Raw genomic sequence first — 16,652 nt, forward strand, 5'->3', positions numbered from 1 at the left:
GTGGGCGTGCAGGAAGCAGTCAATCTATGTTCTCTCTCTCTAGAATCAATAAAAAAAAAGTATTAAAAAAATAAAAATAAATCTATTTAAAATACATTTTCAGAAACTAGTATAATGAAAATGCTTTGAACCATTTCATATTTTCTGTGTGTAAAGCATTAATATTACCCCATGAATACTCAGATGTTTGTATGAGGATAGACTTAAAAAGCTTTAGACTCCACCTAGAAAGACTGTGAGATTGTTGAAGTTTTACAAAAGCATGAAAGATCTTGTGAATATAACTTTTCATAAAGCCCCAAGATAACAGAACTAAGATGCACCCCTTGTAGTAGAAAGTACATTTAAGGACAAAAATTCCTACTTCACATAGTTAGCTTTCAAGATTGGGACTTCCCTTTGTTTATTGTACTTCTATTTTTTTTGGTAGGTAGTAACAATAAAAACCCCATGAAGACCCTCAGGAAGCCCTCATGCTTCATTTAGAAGTAAGTATAAGAGAAGTGGTATACTCTGTGTGGGTCTGGGAAGAAAAAAATTCCTGATTAGAAGACCTGGTGGTAAATGGAAAGACACGTGTAGACAAACTCTTGGGGGAGAGAAGAAAGCTGAGAAGAGAAAGGGGATTAGAACAGACCTCCTGTTAAAGGTAGGGGAATGCAATGTACCAGTTTCCCTCCAGTCCCTTACAAAGTGCCTCTACAATGACAGCAAAGGGATAAAACATGGCACAGGAAGAGGAGGGCAAATGAGAGTGACAAACTGTTGGAAGCTGGAAAATAGATGAATGATGCTGACTCAGCAGATTCAAGAAAGCTGAAACCTAAGCAGTGCAGGAAACCCAGAAGCAAGCCAATTCCTACCACAAAACCCTGCAAAGGCTGGGAAATTACAGGCATCAGGTGCCTCTGAAGGTAGAGGGTCAAGTGGAACTGAAAATAGAACTGATTGCAAGTCTGAACGGAAGCAGTTAGATCCCAGATTTCCTCTTTGTCACAACCAGCTATTTACCACCCATCCTGCCTTCCAGTACCCTAAGCCTAAAGGTTTATTTCCTAGTGATGTTGAACTACAGAGAATCTGAACTCAGACACACGAGGTACATCTATAAGTATACTGGAAAGGGAATTAAGAGAAAGTGTACATGCTGCATGGTGAGACCCTTAGTCCCCTTCCCTCAACTTCTAACAGGTTTATATGCTCAAGGCAGGCGTTTGGAAGGTCCCTCTGTGAAAACTGATTGCCCAAGAGTAAAGACAGATACCAGTTGACAAGCTCTATCCATGCATACAGAGCTTCTAACTAGCATTTATTTATTATTTTTTTTAACTGTCTCTATCTTAATTATGAAAGAACAGCCAGATACTTAAACCTCTAACATTGAAAACTAGAGATCAAAAGAAAATAAAAAGGTCAGAGAAATTAGAGAAAGTGAAGGAGCTGATGAAAACAAAATGAACCTGTAGTATCCTCAGAGTTGAGAGGATATTGATTCTAAAAAAAGAACAGCAGGAGACTGAAAAATAAAAGTGAAAAAACAGTTCTTGGACATTAAAACATAAAAATGAACATTTAAAATGATTTAGAAATTGATTTCTCAGAAATCAGAAGGAAAGACAGAAAATAAAAGTGAAAACCAGAGGATCCGTACAGGAGTGAGTTCCTCAAAATTCTAGGAATATTAGAAAAAGAGAAAATGGAGAAGTTTACAAAGAAATGCAAAAAAAAAAAAAAGATGATCTCGGGGATATGTTTTCAGAGTAAAGGACTTACTATGAGGTTAGTCAGGTCCTTTCATAACCCTGGGGATAAAGAGACAATTCTAGAAACTTGGGAGCGGGAGCATCATGCTGATTGACCACAGGATGGGAAGCTGGAAGGCAATGCACTAGACTTTTCAAAATCCTATGAAAAATAATTGTATCCAGTCAAATAAGCAACCAACTGTGATGATAGAAAAATAAATTTTGGACATGTAAGTCTTCAAAAAATTTACTTCCTTTGCACCCTTCCAGGAAGTTACTGTAGGGTGTTCTACAACAAAATGAGAATGTAAACCAAGAACAGACATGGGATCTAAGAGAAAAGGGACCCAACAGAAGAGAGCGGTAAAGATAATCCCTTGGGTGGCAGTGGAGTCCAGGGTAAGAGCTCTAGAGCAGGCCTATCGAATAACAAATCTGGACTGTACCAAAAGGTTGGAGGGCCCTAGAGAGGGTGTCTCTACGAAAAAGACAAAATGGTTCGGCTGGTGTGGCTCAGTGGTTGAGCGTCAACCCATGAACCAAGAGGTCGCCAGTTTGATTCCCGGTCAGGGAACATGCCCAGGTTGTGGGCCCGATCCCTAGTGGGGGACATGCAGGAGGCGGCCAGTCGATGTTCTCTCTCATTCATGTTTATATCTCTCTTTCTCACTTCCTCCCTCTCTAAAATATCAATAAAGGGGAAAAAAATTAAAAAGACAAAAATGATAGGTTATGTGATACTTTTGAACAAAATGAGATGTTTACTTCTAGGAAGAGTTTAATTCCTCTCCAATAATAGATGCATGCAAAACTAACCAACCAACCAAAAAGAGTGATAAACGGGAAAACAAACAGTTGTGAATGAAAAGAAATTGAATTATAATACATTACGTGGCTCATCTTTGAAAAATGTATGATCACAATATTAGGAATACTCAATATTAACCATAAATTATACTGCCATAGTGGGAAAATAAGGAAAGAGAAAAGATGTGTATATGCTAGAGATATGTGTGGGAATAAGAAAGTATATCTTTTTAATGATGACAAGTTCACAATCTAAAACTGAAGATTCATGAAATAGCTAAGCATGTTAATTTTTAAATTCCAAAAGAACCAGTTAAAAAAGCTGAAAGCAGTTTCTGGGGCATAGGAATGAGGACTGCTAGTTTTTGTCTTGAACTATTTGACTTTTTAAAACTATGAGTAATGGCCCTGGCCGGTTTGGCTCAGCGGTTAGAGCATCGGCCTGTGGTCCGGAGAGACCCGGGTTCGGTTCCCGCTAAGGGCACGTACCTCGGTTGCAGTTTGTCCCTGGCCCTGGTTGGTTGTGCGGGTGGCGACCACTCGATGTGTCCCTTTCACATCAATGTTTCTCTCTCTCCCTCCCACTCTACCTAAACAAAAAATGGAAAAATGTCCTCGGGTGAGGATGATAAATAAATCAATCAATCAATAAAACTATGAGTAATGATTTTAATTAAAATGTCATCATTTCTTTAATGGTATAAGAAATTGGGACTTCTGTGATACCAGGTCAGAGGGAAGAGAGAAGAGCCTTCGTACCCACATTGTTGGATTCCAAAATCAGGGTCACTACACAGAACAGGTTCACATTAGCATTGAAGACCACAAATTCCACAAAGAGGCTTTTGGTGCGACAGTCTAGCCAGTGGCTCTGTTCAAGATGCTGCAGAACTCTAGGAAGACAGAGGACAGGGCTGCTACTTTCTCCAACTCTGCAAAGGAGGAAAAGGCCCTGGCATTTCCAGTATTACTCATATGAAATGAGAATCTAGTTTACCTGTGCAATATTTTATAATTACTAATGCCCAAATTTCATTAGTGATAACATGAATATCAATTGAGAAGACTATAAAAGTTTTCACAATAGTCACACACAGGTTAAATGTTCAGGAAAATATAAGTGGCACTTAAGGTGTGAGGCAGAATTTTATATGCTATATCAACTACTAGTTTTTGAAGTGTTAAATGTTACTCCGTGTGCTCTGACTGGGAATTGAACCAGCGACCTCTTGGTGAATGGGTCGTTGCTCAACCACTGAGCCACACCGGTTGGGCTCTGGCAATTTATTTTTGACATTTGAAGTTTGGATTGATTGTGCTTCTTAATGAAGGGCAATGTTTTCTCTTGTATTTGAAGAGTACAGTTTGCCCAGGCTAGAGTTACTGAGTTCAACTACAGCTAGGATTGAAACGGATACGTTTTTCCAGATGAGAAAAGGAATGAGATTTGGCAAACTGGAGAACTAAAACATACCTGTAGGTTGAGATTGAACAAGGAATTTCTAAACCAAAAGATATTATTTCCTTAAAAGTCTAAAATAAAAGTGTCTACACATGTTCTTGTAGCTGTCAAAACTACTCACAGGGGTCCCGATTCCCCCTTGTCCTAAGACTCACATAAGTAAACACCTTGGTCGTCTCGTTTAGGGCTCAGGCCTGCTCACCTGGTTGCAGTACTGGAGTTTCTTCCAAGTCTGACAGTGTACCCTCCTCCTGAGTAAGTGGCAAATTCCCCTTGGATGGGGTAGGCACCCAGTGTTTCCTGATTCTGATAATGCCAAATGCTGTCTGATTCAGTGCTGTTTGTCTTAGGGGGCCTCCAGTTCACCCTGTAGTTCTCTGTATCCTCCAGATCTTGGTGAGATGGCTTCAGAATGCGAATCTGACGAAGCAGAACATTGCCCAAAAGAAAGGAATTCCCATCGGTAATAAATCCTAATGAGAGAGTACAAGAAGCCGTTGTAAAAATTACCTCATTAAGTTCATAACATAAAAAATGCCATTTCACCACTATTTAAAAAATTTTTTCTTTATTGATTTGAGAAAGGAAGTGAGAGAGAGAGAGAGAAACATTGATGAGAGAGAACATCGATTGGCCGCCTCCTGCATGCCCCCCACGCTCTAGCCGCTGAGCCAAACCAGCCAGCACTTCACCACTATTTTTAAAGACGTTTTTGGAATTTCCAGCTAATGCAACCAGATTTTAAAAAAAGAATTGAGAAGTTTAAAAAGAAATGAAATTATAATTTGTATATAATGATCTACATATGATGTGTAGGTAATGGTCTAGATAGATCATGAGAATCAACTGAAAGATGTCAGGAGATGAAGATGATGGAATATGAGGCCCCTGCTTGTACCTCTCCTCAACAATAACCCGGCAGGCGTCCACACACAAAGTGCCCCTGTGGGAGTGTTGGGGTTTAGGTTGGTGACTGAAAACCGCAGTGGAGCCCAAGACCAACAAGGTTCACTTGGAGAAGGCAGGTCCCCCACGTGGCTCTCACCAGTTGTAGGCCTGGCTGCAGATCTAGAAGCAGCTCTGTCCTCCTGTGGACTTAGCCCCTGACCTTGGTCCTGCCACCAGCACCATATGCCACGGGACCCAGAAAGGGCCACTCCTGCCTGTACCTCAGATAATAGGCCTGCAGATGTCAGTCCCGGCTGTGGGCCATAAAGTGGCTGTGACCCAGCGCCAGCCCCTCTCAGCCATGGTCCAGAAGCCCCTGGAGGCAAGCTCATCAAACAGTGACTGGAGATCTTGAAACAGGCCCTATAACTTACCACATCATAAACAAAACAAAACAGCCCTGGCCAGTTTGGCTCAGTGATTGAGCGTCGACCTGCGGACCAGAGAGTCCTTGGGTTCGGTTCCTGCTAGGGACACGTACCACCAAACAAAAAACAAAACAAAACACAATTTTGTGAGCTGGATGTGTTAGCTTGACTGTGGAAGTCATTTCACAATGTAGTCGTATATCAAAACATCATGTTGTACCTTAAATACATGCAATTTCTGTCCATTATATTTCAATAAAGCTGCGGTGGGGGAAGAGAACCTAAAAACATTACTTACAAAAGAACTCATCACGGTGGCTGGGTACTAAATATAAAGACATCAGTGTCGCCCTGGCCAGTTTGGCTCAACGGTTAGAGCGTCGGCCTGCGGTCCGGAGAGACCCGGGTTCAGTTCCCGCTAAGGGCACGTACTTCGGTTGCAGTTTGTCCCTGGCCCTGGTTGGTCGTGCGGGTGGCAGCCACTCGATGTGTCCCTTCACGTCGATGTTTCTCTCTCTCTCTCCCTTCCTCTCTCTCCCTCCCACTCTATCTGTACAAAAAATGGAAATATATCCTCGGGTGAGGATAAAAAAAAACAAGACATCAGTGTCCTTCATATGTCCAAACAATATTTACTTAGATGGAACAGAGAAATAAAAGAGCTCATTTACAATAGCAACACAAGATAAAATAAGCGTGCACAAATTATACAAAGAGCAATTTTTTTTTTTGTCCTCACCCAAGGACATTTTTCCATTTTTTGTTCAGATAGAGTGGGGGGGGGGGGAGAACGCACGCGATCAACATGAAAGGGACACATCAAGTGGTTGCCACCCACATGACCCAACCAGGGCGAGGACAAACTGCAACCAAGGTACGTGCCCTTAGCGGGAACCAAACCTGGGTCTCTCTGGACCGCAGGCCGACACTAACCGCTGAGCCGAACTGGCCAGGGCCGAGGAGCAATTCTGAATGTTGCTGAGGGTGAGAATAGAAAAGCATACCATATTCCCAGATAGGAAGAGAACATTATAAAGATATTGTTGATTCCCTAAATTAATTTTTTAAGTTCTTAGTTTTTATCCATATAAAATTCTAAATCTGTATCTACAACTAAATAACATCTTAATACATAAAAAATTCCTATCTATCAAAACAAGCAAACAAAACCAAGCAGCCCAATGAAAGGTGGGCAAAGATGATAGAATGACATTCCTTCACTCTTTCAGTCAGCATGTATTAAGTGCTCACATATACCAGGTCCTATTCTAGGTGCCAGGAACACAGCAGTGGATGAGAGTCTGTCCAGAGAGCTCACATTTGAGGAGGGGAAGAGGCAATAACCAGACAATATCCAGTAACAATAGTGCTATGAAGAAGAAATCAGGATGAAGGGATGGAGCGTGTTCTGTGGGGAGGGAGCAGTGCTGTTCCTTTAGGAAGGGTGGTCAGAGAGTTTGAGGAGGTGGCTCATTAGAAGCTTGGTGGCTGAAGCCGAGTGAATGAGGGTTAGTGGGTAGAAGATGAAGTGACAGATGTAGGTAGGGGTGCCAGCTGGGCAGGCCCTTGTAAGCTTTGGAAAGGGTTTGAGATTTTAAATGTGATGGGAACCTATTGGGAGGTTTTGAACAACGGAGTAAACACAATTATGTTTTAAAAATATAACATGGGGAAGATGGAATGAAGGGCAAGGGCAGAGGTAAGTTTTGCCCATATGAGGTAAAAAAATGGTTTCTTAGTTTCAATTTGTATTCTCTGGTGAGTGCAGTCCCAAAGTCTCCTGTATTTCAGAGCTACATGTGTTTGAAAACACGTTTCACAGGATTGCTGGAGATGGGGGCAGACTCTTATACATTGCTCATGGGAGTGTTAAATTGGTGCAATAATTAAGGAGTACAATTTGGCAATATCTTTCTAAATTAAAAATGTACATACAGCCCTGGCCGGTTTGGCTCAGTGGTTGGAGCGTCGGCCTGCGGTCCAGAGAGACCCGGGTTCGGTTCCCGCTAAGGGCACGTACCTCGGTTGCAGTTTGTCCCCGGCTCTGGTTGGGTCGTGCGGGTGGCAGCCACTCGATGTGTCCCTTTCACATCGATGTTTCTCTCTCTCTTCCTCTCTCTCCCTCCCATTCTGTCTGAACAAAAAATGGAAAAAATGTCCTCGGGTGAGGATAAAAAACAAACAAACAAACAAAAATGTACATACATTTTTAGCAAATCTCTTCAAGGTATTTATCTTACAGATATATTTGTACATGTGTAAAATTACATATGTAAAATGATTAATGGTAATGTTAACAAATATTGGAAACAATCTAAATGTCTATCAATAGGGACTTGGTCCTGTAAATTATGGTACAACTATGCAATGGAATACTATATAGCAAGTAAAGAAAATGAATAGAATACTATATAACAAATGATAGAACAATTTCCAAGTAAATTGTTAAGGGAAAAAAGCAAAATGCATTACAATGTTTATAGTATGTTACCATTTATTATCGAATATATTTGCAAATGGCATAGATTACCTCTGAATGGATGTGTAATAAATTGAGAATGCAGTTGCCTCTTGGGAATAGAAAAAGGGGATTATGCAGCAAAGGAGAGTTTCACAGTATACACAGTTGTACAATGAATTTTCTCCATGTTCATGTTTTCATTAACAAATATTTTAACATGAAAGAAAAAGATTATGTTAGAGAATTTGGCAGAAACAAGTTTGCCAGGAACAGAAGGAGAGTTAAAGGACTGGGATTTCTGCAGAAGATAAAGGGAAGAGGTGACAACCTTCAAATATGGTCTCACTTTGTATTTCCTAAATGAAAACTATATACAATTATGATAAGATTTTTATCAGTTTTCCATCTCAGAAGAAATTCAAAAGAGAAAAAGCTTAAATTACAGCAAGATAAATTTTAATTAAATCCTACAAAGAAAAATATCCTTGCCAGTGAATGATTAAACACTGGAATATGCTATTTAGGAAAGTTCTGTGTTTACAGGATACAGAGTATCTTCTGTGAATGGCTTGGGCTTCAATATTCCTGAAAACAACTGGACTAATAGGACTGGGTTACATTAGTTCTGAAAGTAAAGATTTTTGGAAGCTGAGGAGATAACCATGTTAGTGTCAGTTTTTACTGTGCTTCACGCATGATTGACTACCTAGTTCTGTTTATCTCTGCCTGCAGATGGCTATTGCTTTTACTCAGCACGTCCAGGTAACTCATGCACACTTTGGTTTTAGGTTAGCCAGAGCTCCAATTGCACCAGTTAATAATAATAGCTAGCACATATCCAGTGAAGACTGTGCTGATGAGCTGTTCTAAACACATAGATATACTAAGCTTTTAATCTTCATATCAGTCTTACAGGGTAGATCCTAAGATTATCCCCATTGTATTAGAGGGGAAGATAAGGTGCAGACGTTTGAGTAATTTACCCAAGAGCACACTGCTAGTAAGTGGAGAGCAAGAATATGCTCCTGGGCAGTCTCACTTCTGAGTCTGTGCTTTTGGACCATGATACTGTCCTGCAGAACCAAGCAGTCCAAGAAGAGAACCATGCCTGTCATGATGGCACTAGTCTTAGTCACTAATGGCTCAGTTTACTTTTTAGTTAGTATTTTATTCAGCACAGAGTTACCGACTGCAAACAGAATGTGCCCTGAACCCAGAACTGTCGCCACCTAAAACTGAACTAGAAAGAAAACATGCAATGAATAGGAATTGCCATTTGTAAAAATGCTCCTAAATCACCTAGTGCACCTTTAAGAAAAGAATAAATGTTTGCTGAAATGAACATGTCTTCTAGATTTTTTTTTTCCAGGAACCTAGGAGATATTCCAAATTCCAATAGGAAGTCACCAAACCTGAGGTAAATGAATGCAACAACTTCCAGAATACAGCTTACTGAACAAGATATAAAGTAATAATATGACAAAGTGTGGGTAACTGGTGAAAACTATTGAACCAGAAGCATTCCTTAGGAAAGAAATGTTTTAGCATTTCTCCAACATTGTCCAAGGCAAAGCACACCAACTCCTCTTGATGGTGAGGTTGTTTGAAGATACAGACATCATCATCATTATTATTATATTTTTTAATCCTCACTTGATATTTTTACCTTTATCTTTAGACAGAGTGGGAGGGGGAGAAGGAGACATCTATTGGTCGTCACCCACAAGACCCCAACCATGGCCAGGGATGAACCGCAACCAAGGTACGTGCCCTTGGCTGGAATCAAACCCTGGACTCAGGTCCGCAGGCTGACGCTCTAACCGCGGAGCCAAACTGGCCAGGGCTACAGACCATATTATATCCATCTTTTTATCATTAGCTTCGAGGACAGTTCCCAGCATACTAGGTGTTCAATACATCTGCATCTGAACTGGATAACCACACAAGAAAGTTACATAGACACGTCATAGATGTGGGAAGACTGCACAGGAGGCAGTATGTCAAATATCATCTGGTGTGGAACTCTTTCTGGTCACACCGTTTTCCTGGCTCTGTGTCACTGAACCATCTTCTCAGCTACGCATGGTTCCCTCCTTCACAAGGAGGCAGCCAGTGCAGGGATCACTCCCATTGCTTTTCATGCTGTAAGTGAATACATTCTCATTCTCAACCAGGTTCTTGTGAGACTCACCAGTGGGAATTAGCCCTCATGGGCCTGATCATCCTTGACTGAGGAGACAGAAAACTGAACCTGCTTAGGTGAGGTCCAGAGAGTGGAATCCATGGAGTGCCCACTGGAGTGCAGTCATTGAAAAGGCAGCTGACAGAGAACCCAGAAATTGACCCAAGACAATATGCTCAATTAATATTTGACAAAGGAGGCAAGAGCATACAATGGAGTGAAGACAGCCTCTTTAATAAATAGTGTCGGGAAAACTGGACAGCTACATGCAAAAAAATGAAGCTAGACCACCAACTTACACCATACATGAGAATAAACTCAAAATGGATAAAAGACTTAACTGTAACTCGTGAATTCTAGAAGAAAATGCAGGCAACAAAATTTGAGACATACGCAACAGAATTTTCACTGATACAACACCTAAGGCAAGAGAAACAAAGGGAAAAATGAACACGTGGGACTACATCAAACTAAAAAGCTGTGCAGCAAAAGAAACAACCATCGAAACGGAAAGGGATCTCACTATATGGGAAACCATAATCACCAAGGATGCATCAGATAAGGGGTTAATTTCCAAAATATAGAGTGCTCATACAACTCAACAAAAGGAAGACAAAGAACCCAATTAAAAAATGGTCAGAGGAGCCCTGGCCAGTTTGGCTCAGTGGTTAGAGTGTCGGCCTGTGGTCCAGAGAAACCCGGGTTCGGTTCCCGCTAAGGGCATGTACCTTGGTTGCAGTTTGTCCCCGGCCCTGGTTGGGTTGTGTGGGTGGCAGCCACTCGATGTGTCTCTCTCACGTAGATGTTTCTCTCACTCTTCCTCCCACTCTATCTGAACAAAACAAAAAAGAAAAGAAAAGAAAAAATGGGCAGAGGAACCGAATAGACACCTCTCCAAACAGGACATACAAATGGCCAACAGACATATGAAGAAACGCTCAACATCACTAATCATCAGAGAGATGCAAATTAAAACAACTATCAATTCACATCTGTCAGAATGGCCGCCATCAACAAATCATCAAACAACAAGTGTTGGCGAGGGTGTGGAGAAAAGGGGACTCTAGTACACTGCTGGTGGGAATGCAGACTGGTGCAGCCACTATGGAAAACAATATGGTGTTACCTCAAAAAATTAAAAATTGAACTTCCATTTGACCCAGTGATCCCACTTCTAGGAATATACCCTAAGAAACCTGAAACACCAATCAGAAAGAATATATGTACCTCTATGTTCATAGCAGTACCAATTACAATTGCTAAGATCTGGAAACAACCCAGTGTCCATCAGTAGATGAGTGGATTAAAAAGCTGTGGTACATATACACAATGGAGTACTATGCAGCTGTTAGAAAGAAAGATCTCTTATCCTTTGAGACGACATGGAGGGACCTGGAGAGTATTATCCTAAGCGAAACAAGCCAAGCAGAGAAAGATAAATATCACATGACCTCACTTATTTGTGGAATATAATGAACTAAATAAACTGATGAACAAAATTGACCCAGAGACATAGAGATGGGGCACAGACTGACAAGCCTCAAAGGAGGGGGGTTTGGGGGGAAGAGATAAACCACAGAACTTATATGCATGTATGTATGACCAATGGACATAGACAACAAAGCTGGGGATGGGGCGGGGGGTGTGTGTGTGTGTTGGGGACGAGGGTGTCAATGGGGGAAAAAGGAAAAGGAGAAACATCTGTAACAAAAATTAAAAAAAAAAAAGCCAAGCCAGCTGACCTTTCTCCAGTGTTCTAACATGTCATGGTGGGGTGTTTGGAAAACTAATTGCACCCCTATGTACCCCTATGTTCTTTTGCGTGGCCGGGCCCAGGACTGTTCTTACCTGTGTAATCCCCGTACAGGTTAGGAAGAAGGGTGTGGCTGGCCCAGGGGTAGAAATGGTTCATAAGTTTGATCTCCGAGAAACGGTGAGAAAAGCTCTTCCAGAGAGCCTGGTGGAAGTAAAATCTACTTGAGTTCTGTGTAGAGTTCACCGTAGTCATCAGTAGGACAAAGAACAGGATTTGTACTATTGTGGAATCAGGGAAAAAAAAGAAATTTAGTTTTTAGCTTAGAAAGACTCTACAACTTCATTTGCCCTGAGTCTATAGGCCCAAACAGTGAAGATCGGCAATTTCATATGGTTCAACCTAAAATTGTAAACATAAGCCAAAACATTTGGCTGTTAGTAATAATGTATATCTATATATTCCTTCCCAGAATCATTCTGCCGCCAATTAGAAATTTTACTTAAGTTACATAAAATCCCACACACAATTTTTGTATTTTAGTTCTTTAAACAGCCCCCCCCCACCTTCCCCCACCCCCCCCCCCCCCCCCCCCACCTGCCCTGTGTTCACAAGAGGGGAAGACATGGTAAAAACAATTTGTCTTTGTTGGGTCATCCAATAGTTCCAACGTTAGCCGTGCTGAAGTTACCGTGCACTTACAGGATAGACATTTTCAAAGCATGTCTCTTTGTCCCCCCTGTGAAGTATGTAGATTAAGTTTTGTTATTGCATTCTGTAGGTAGAGAAAGTGACATACTCAAGCACACAATTAGATCAAGACTCTAGGAGTCATTCTATTTATAATGTCACCTTGTTTACTGGAATCCAGAAGTTTTCGAGACGATTGCCTTAAAATGCCTTTGCCCCTTCCTATTTTCCATTTTCTTCTTGCTCCCCCATCCTTCCCGGGAACAGTGCTGTCGTACCAACATGCCACCATTTCCCTCCATACCCAGCATGTCTCCTGTCAGCTTCAAGAGTTTCTTCTCTTGCAAGGTTCTGTCTGGGCGCTGAACTGGACTGTTCATAGCTGGGGCTACATAGATGGGGTTCCCCTTATCTCTTGAACCAGGCGATGATGAACATTTTGCTGTAAAAATTTAAATGTAGGCCAAAAAATGTTAGATTTCATTAAGCAGTTATTCATCAACATTTGTGGAGAATCTACTACGAGGACCTCTTGTTAAATGTTGAAGAAAAAAAAAAAAAAAACTAAGGAAGCTTCTTCAACTATCATGAAGGACTTCTTAAAAAAAATTCTAGCCCAGCTGGTGTGGCTCAGTGGTTGAGTGTTGACCCATGCACCAAGAGGTCGCTGGTTCAATACCCAGACAGGGCACATGCCCTGGTTGTGGGCCTGATCCCCAGTAGGGGGCATGCAGGAGGCAGCCCATTGATGTTCTCTTTCCTCGAGGATATTTTTCTGTTTATCATCAGATAGAGTGGGAGGAAAGGAGAGAGAGAGAGAGAGACAGAGAGAAATATCCATGTGATAAAGCCACATCGACTGGTTGCCTTCTGCATGACCCGACCAGGGCTGAACCACAACCGAGGTACATGCCCTTGACCGGAACTGAACCTGTGACTCATTGGTCCATGGGCTGATGCTCTAACCACTGAACAAAACTGGCCAGGGCAAGTATATAACTAATAAAGCAACAGTACCCTTAGCTTCCCTGCTGAAAAATCTAGCATCCCCCATATCATAAATAGCCCAATCTCCTAGCCCATTAAACTTAAATGTAACCTCCACCTTCTCATTTTTCAGTACATATAAAATTAATATAATCTAATTGTAGTTAAACCAGAGATAAATGCTCCCAGGACAGTTTTATTACAAACTCACAACTCTGGATATTGTTCAGTAGCCACAGCTGTTATATAACCAAAGACTCTCAACATTCCCCCTAAATACATTAAAAATATTGTCAAGCCTAAAAAAGGCCTATCGAAATTCATCACAGCCCCACAACCAACCCCTCCACTAGCAGTCAACTCAAATTCCCCATAAATTGGTGAGGGTTTTGAAGAAAACCCTACAAAACTAATCACAAAAAAACAGTACTTAAAATACAATATGTCGCCCTGGCCAGCTTGGCTCAGTAGTTAGAGCGTCAGCCCATGGACCAATGAGTCATGGTTCGATTCCGCTCAAGGGCACAGTTGCAGTTTGTCCCTGGCCCTGGTCGGGTCATGTGGGAGGCAACCAATTGATGTGTCTCTCCCTCCCTCCCTCCCTCCCTCCCTCCCTCCCTCCCTCTCTATCTGATGATAAATAGAAAAACATCCTCGAGTGAGGATTAAAAAAATTATATTTAAAATATGTCATTATTCTTACATGGAATCTATCCATGACCAATGACATGAACAATCACTGCTGTATTTTCAACTACAAAAACAGTAAGGACCAACATCCAAAAATCCCACACACTAATTAAAATGATCGACTCATTCACTGACCTGTGAATGATCAAACGTCACATCCCTTTCAGGAATCTGCCAAGCCCTGAAAACCCTAACAGGACTTTCCCTGGCTCTAAACCACACATCAGACACTCACTGCTTTCTCTTTCATCACTGTACCTGCCGGGGTGTAAACTACAGCTGAGAATTATCTGATATCAACATGCAAACAGAGCATTCATATATTTTTTTAAAAATTGATTTTAGAAAGAGACATCGATCGGTTGCCTCCCATACCCACCCCGACCAGGGATCATACCCATGACCCTTTGGTGCATGGGATAAGGTTCCAACTGAGTCACACCGGCCAGGGCACGCTCATGTTTTTTATCTGCCTATTTCTATGCATGGGACAAGGTCTATATTATAAATCTTACACATTCACATTTAAAGGTTATGTACTGCATGAGGTCCAATATCTTTCTGAGGGACAGCAGTCATTACAAATCTTCCAGCAATCCCTTACATTCAAACCAGCCTTGTCGAGTAAATCTGAGGACGTTCTCAGTTGACAAAGCCGCCCTCACCTGACTCTTTGCCTTCCACTTCCTCCTTCCAGTTACTCTCTCAGCTCTACTCATTGTACGGCGACTGCTTCATGAGACAGGATCTAACAACCCAACAGAAATCCCATCCAACAGGCAGAATTCCACTCCACCCATACTACACAATCAAAGGTATCCTAGGCCGTTTACTCCTAATTTTAACAGTATTAACATTAATCCTCTTTTCTCCTGACCTTCTCGGACACCCAGATAACTACACCCCAGCCAACCCCCTAAACACTCCCTCACACGTCAAGTATGGTATTTCCTGTTAGCCTATGCAATCCTATGATCCATTCCAACAAACTAGGACAGTTCTAGCACTAACCCTCTCAATGTTAATCCTAGCAATTATCCCAATTCTCCATACCTCAAAACAACGAAGCACAGCATCCCTCCCCCCAGCCAATGCCAAGTCTGACTACTAGCAGCAGACTTAGCAACACTGACATGAATTGGGGGACAGCCAGCTGAACACCCACTTATCATCATTGGCCAACCAGCACCCATTCTACACTTTATCTTTATTCTTGTAATAATGCCCTTCACAAGTATTATAGAAAACAACCTCTGAAAATGAAGAGTCTTTGCCTGGCCCGTGTGGCTCAGTGGATTGTGTGTCATCCATGGACCGGAAGGTCCTGCTGGCTCAATTCCTGGCCAGGGCACATGCCCTGGTTGCTGGCACGATCCCAGTAGGGGGCGTGCAGGAGGCAGCCTATCGGTATTCTCACATCGATGTTTCTCTCTCTCCCTTTTCTCTCTAAACAATCAATAAAAACATATCTTTTTAAAAAATGAAGAGTCTTTGCAGTGTATTTACCACCCTGGTCTTGTAGATCAGAGAAGGAGAGTAACAAATCTTCCAAAGACTCGGGGAAGAAAGCTCCAACATCAGAGCCCAAAGCTGAAATTCTACTTAAACTACTTGAAACACCCTACACAAGTGAAGTGAAATTAATCTTATGTATTATGCCAATATTGAAGTATTTTACAAATTCACCTATTAGTATGTATTTCATGAATTAAGCTATATGCCACATATATAATACATGAATGATATAGTACATAATATGTATTATGTATGCTTGTACATTATTTACCCTACACATATAGGCATGTACACTAATATATATATTGCATAATACATAACTGGTTTTCAGATATACATTTAACTTTATCACATGAATATCCATATCACAGTAACATGCTTGATATTACACAGTACGTTATTGATCATATATACCACAATAAGTCGAATCATTTCCAGCCACCAAGCGTATCACCACCTAGAGTCAGTTCTTAAATACAAAGCCCTGAGAAACCAGCAACCCTTCCACGAACCTCGTCTCGTCTCGCCCCAGGTCCTCAGTCATATGTGGGCTGCAAATGGCACCTGGTTTTTACTTCAGGACCCTCTCATCTAAAACTGCCCACTCTTTCCCTCAGATCAGAACCTCAATGGGTTACTGACGAATCAGCCCAGGCCACTGACATATAACTGTGGTGTCACGCCTTTGGTGTTTGTAAAATTTTGGTTATTCTAGGGTCCAGGGAGAGGAGAGGAGAGGAGGCGAGGAAGAGAGGGGAGGTGAAGGAGGGTAGAGGAGGGAGGGGAGGGAGCGTGAATGAATTAGAATAGGACATAAAATGTGGCAGCATGTATGTGCCAAGTGCTGGGGGAGAAGAATGACAAACTAGATCTCCCTTGGGAGTCAGAGGAAGTGACCTTAATATTTGTTTTGAAGTATTAGCTAGAACTCCTCAGGTGGACAAGGACGAAGAAACAAATGTCATTTTAGGCAGAGGGAGCAACAATTCAGGAGCATGGAGAAATGAAATGAGGACTATAAGGGCAGTGTGTAGTTAGCTCATC

At 41.6% G+C, this 16,652-nt stretch overlaps 2 protein-coding genes across 4 annotated transcripts in view; one reads left to right on the forward strand and one right to left on the reverse strand.

The window, feature by feature from the left end:
- Positions 1–1,755, forward strand: part of IST1 (IST1 factor associated with ESCRT-III) — a 45,015-nt gene extending 43,260 nt beyond the window's left edge. For 2 of the 3 annotated variants that reach the window (XR_004961172.1, XR_004961173.1), the window contains exon 11: positions 431–1,755. The gene's annotated coding sequence lies outside the window, so the exon portion shown is untranslated. The remainder of the gene's footprint in view (positions 1–430) is intronic. The other variant, XR_004961174.1, reaches the window with a different exon arrangement.
- PKD1L3 (polycystin 1 like 3, transient receptor potential channel interacting) overlaps positions 1–16,652 on the reverse strand; it is a 68,472-nt gene that overhangs the window by 6,241 nt on the left and 45,579 nt on the right. The window contains exons 23-26 of the mRNA XM_036276061.1: positions 12,721–12,858; positions 11,822–12,007; positions 4,217–4,487; positions 3,312–3,445 (exon numbers count right to left, since the gene is read on the reverse strand). Coding sequence (XP_036131954.1) covers positions 3,312–3,445; positions 4,217–4,487; positions 11,822–12,007; positions 12,721–12,858 — 729 coding nt within the window. The remainder of the gene's footprint in view (positions 1–3,311; positions 3,446–4,216; positions 4,488–11,821; positions 12,008–12,720; positions 12,859–16,652) is intronic.

The sequence above is a fragment of the Molossus molossus genome, unplaced genomic scaffold, assembly GCF_014108415.1.
Source record: "Molossus molossus isolate mMolMol1 unplaced genomic scaffold, mMolMol1.p scaffold_m16_p_21, whole genome shotgun sequence".
Lineage (NCBI taxonomy): Eukaryota > Metazoa > Chordata > Mammalia > Chiroptera > Molossidae > Molossus > Molossus molossus.